General features: G+C 36.0%; 1 protein-coding gene across 1 annotated transcript in view; it reads left to right on the top strand.

Annotated features, from left to right (window-relative positions):
- Positions 1-6: 6 nt before the first annotated feature.
- The window catches only part of LOC106873266 (uncharacterized), a 10,835-nt gene continuing 8,565 nt past the window's right edge, over positions 7-2,276 (top strand). Inside the window, exon 1 of the mRNA XM_014920562.2 lies at positions 7-258. Within this exon, the coding sequence (XP_014776048.1) occupies positions 19-258 (240 nt within the window). The 5' untranslated portion in view covers positions 7-18. The remainder of the gene's footprint in view (positions 259-2,276) is intronic.

Raw genomic sequence — 2,276 nt, 5'->3', positions numbered from 1 at the left:
GTACCTGTGGAACGGTTGATGGCAATTGAAAATGTCCAGCCTTCATCGGAAGAAACATATAGAAAGAGCTGTTTTAAAACTGAATCTAGTTCTGATAAGAGGAAAAATATGTTGCTGAAAGCATTGACAGCAACTGAGATCAAAGTACATTCATCACTTGTCACTGAAGATAGTCAAGCAGAATCATCAAATTCAGACAAAGCCCTGCCTAAGAACGCTGAAGATCAACAGAAAGGCACACCATTCTTTGTTACACAGGTATATTTGAAGAAATTCAGCTGTTATGTTTTTTTGTTTTTTTTTACCTTTTAGCCATTTTTTTCTTGCTTCCTCTCTTCAGTTGGTCCACATGTTCTTAGCAGAGTTCACTTGGTTGCAAGCATTCAAAATGTCATCCATGTTTTTCCTTTGGACCAGTGATTTTCAAATCAGGGCATGGTAATATTTTGGTAGAGTGTGAGTTACTTCAGAATAGGACTTAAGTAAGAAGTGGCTGTGTGGTAAGAAGTTTGTTTCCGAACCATATAATTCTAGATTCAGTTCCAGTACATGGCACCATGGGCAAGTGTCTTCTACTATAGCCTTGGGCTAACCAAAGCCTTGTGAGTGGATTTGGTGGTTAGAAACTGAAAGAAGCCTGTTATATGTGTGTGTGTGTGTATATATATATATATATATATATATATATATATATATATATATACATATACACATATGTATATGTATGTGTATATATGTATATATATATATCATCATCATCACCATTTAATGTCCGTCGTCCATGCTGGCATGGGTTGAATGGTTTGACCAGAGCTGGTAAACTGAGGGCTGCACCAGGTTCCAGTCTGATTTGGTATGGTTTCTATGGTTGGATGCCCTTCTTAATGCCAACCACTCCAAGAGTGTAACGGGTGCTTTTATGTACCACCAGCATGGGTGCCAGTTGTATGACACCGATATCTGCTATGACTACAATTTCACTTGACTTGATGGATCTTCTCAAGCACAGCATTTAGCGCAAGTTCTGTTATTTGTCATTGCCTCCGTGAGGCCTGATGCTTGAAAGGAGCTTTTTACATTGCCAAAGGTGTCAGTCATTTGTCTTTGGCTCCGTGACGCCCGATACATGAAAGGTGCCTTTTATGTACCACTGGCACAGGTGCAAGTTGTGTGACACCAGCATAGTAGAAACTGAACAAACACGTATTTCTTCGGTTTCTACTTTGTGGTTCTGAACCCTGTGAAAGTCTCAATGTTTTATACATGTCTCTACCATTAGGGAAAACAGGACTGTTGAGACTAGTTTGGTATGTATGTGAATAAATCTATTTGAGAAACAACTGCATGTTTTTAAAATTCAGGTATATTTTCAGAAAAAAATTCTCCTATATATATATATATAGATGTGTGTGTGTGTGTGTGTGTGCATGTGTGTATATATATATATATGTATATATGTGTATATTTATACATGTAAATATGTTTTCCACGTGACTCTTGTTTTCCAAGCTAAACTCTCCAGTTTTAAATTTTGAAAACTACCTTTGAAAAGTTGATTCACCGACAGCATCATCACCATAAACTTCACAAATGTTTTCGCAAGTCTTTGCAGTATTTTCTTTGATTTTTAAAAAGAAAAGCATTACAATGTGACTATGAAATTTTTGGTTATCTATTTCAAATATCAATAAAGGGTGACTGGAATGAAAGATAAATCTATTTTTAGTCAGTAACAAAGATGAGATGCACTACCACTTCAAGTGATGCTAACATTTTAACTGTTACATTTCAGGTGTGTTTAATGAAGCGTTTAAAGATTTAGCTTAAAAATGCTCAGAACTTTCTGGACAACCTAACACCACCACTGACTATGTCCTGACAATTTACTCAGTTCTTATTCATTGTAATCACTTAGTCCACCTTCAGTCAATTAGGGGTGTTCAGGATCCTCCCATAACACCATGTGAGCATGAAAAAGTGGATGTTAAAATGATGATGATGATGATGATGATGATTTTCCAGCTCTTTGTATTCTGAGTTCAAATCCTGCCATAGACTACTTGGGCGATATACTTAATCCATTACTCAGAAAACATCTTCAGTCACTTTGGTTAACTACATAACTTCATACTATACACTCAAAACAATCTTTTTATCTTTTTTTTTTCTTTTATCTCTTACTTATTCCAGTCACTGGACTGTGACTGTGCTGAGACAATGCCTTAAAAGGGTTTAGTTAGACAAATCAACTCCTGCATTAACTTTTTTTTTCTTTT

The sequence above is a fragment of the Octopus bimaculoides genome, chromosome 9, assembly GCF_001194135.2.
Source record: "Octopus bimaculoides isolate UCB-OBI-ISO-001 chromosome 9, ASM119413v2, whole genome shotgun sequence".
NCBI classification, from domain to species: Eukaryota; Metazoa; Mollusca; class Cephalopoda; order Octopoda; family Octopodidae; genus Octopus; species Octopus bimaculoides.
This window is presented reverse-complemented; position numbering and strand designations above follow the sequence as displayed.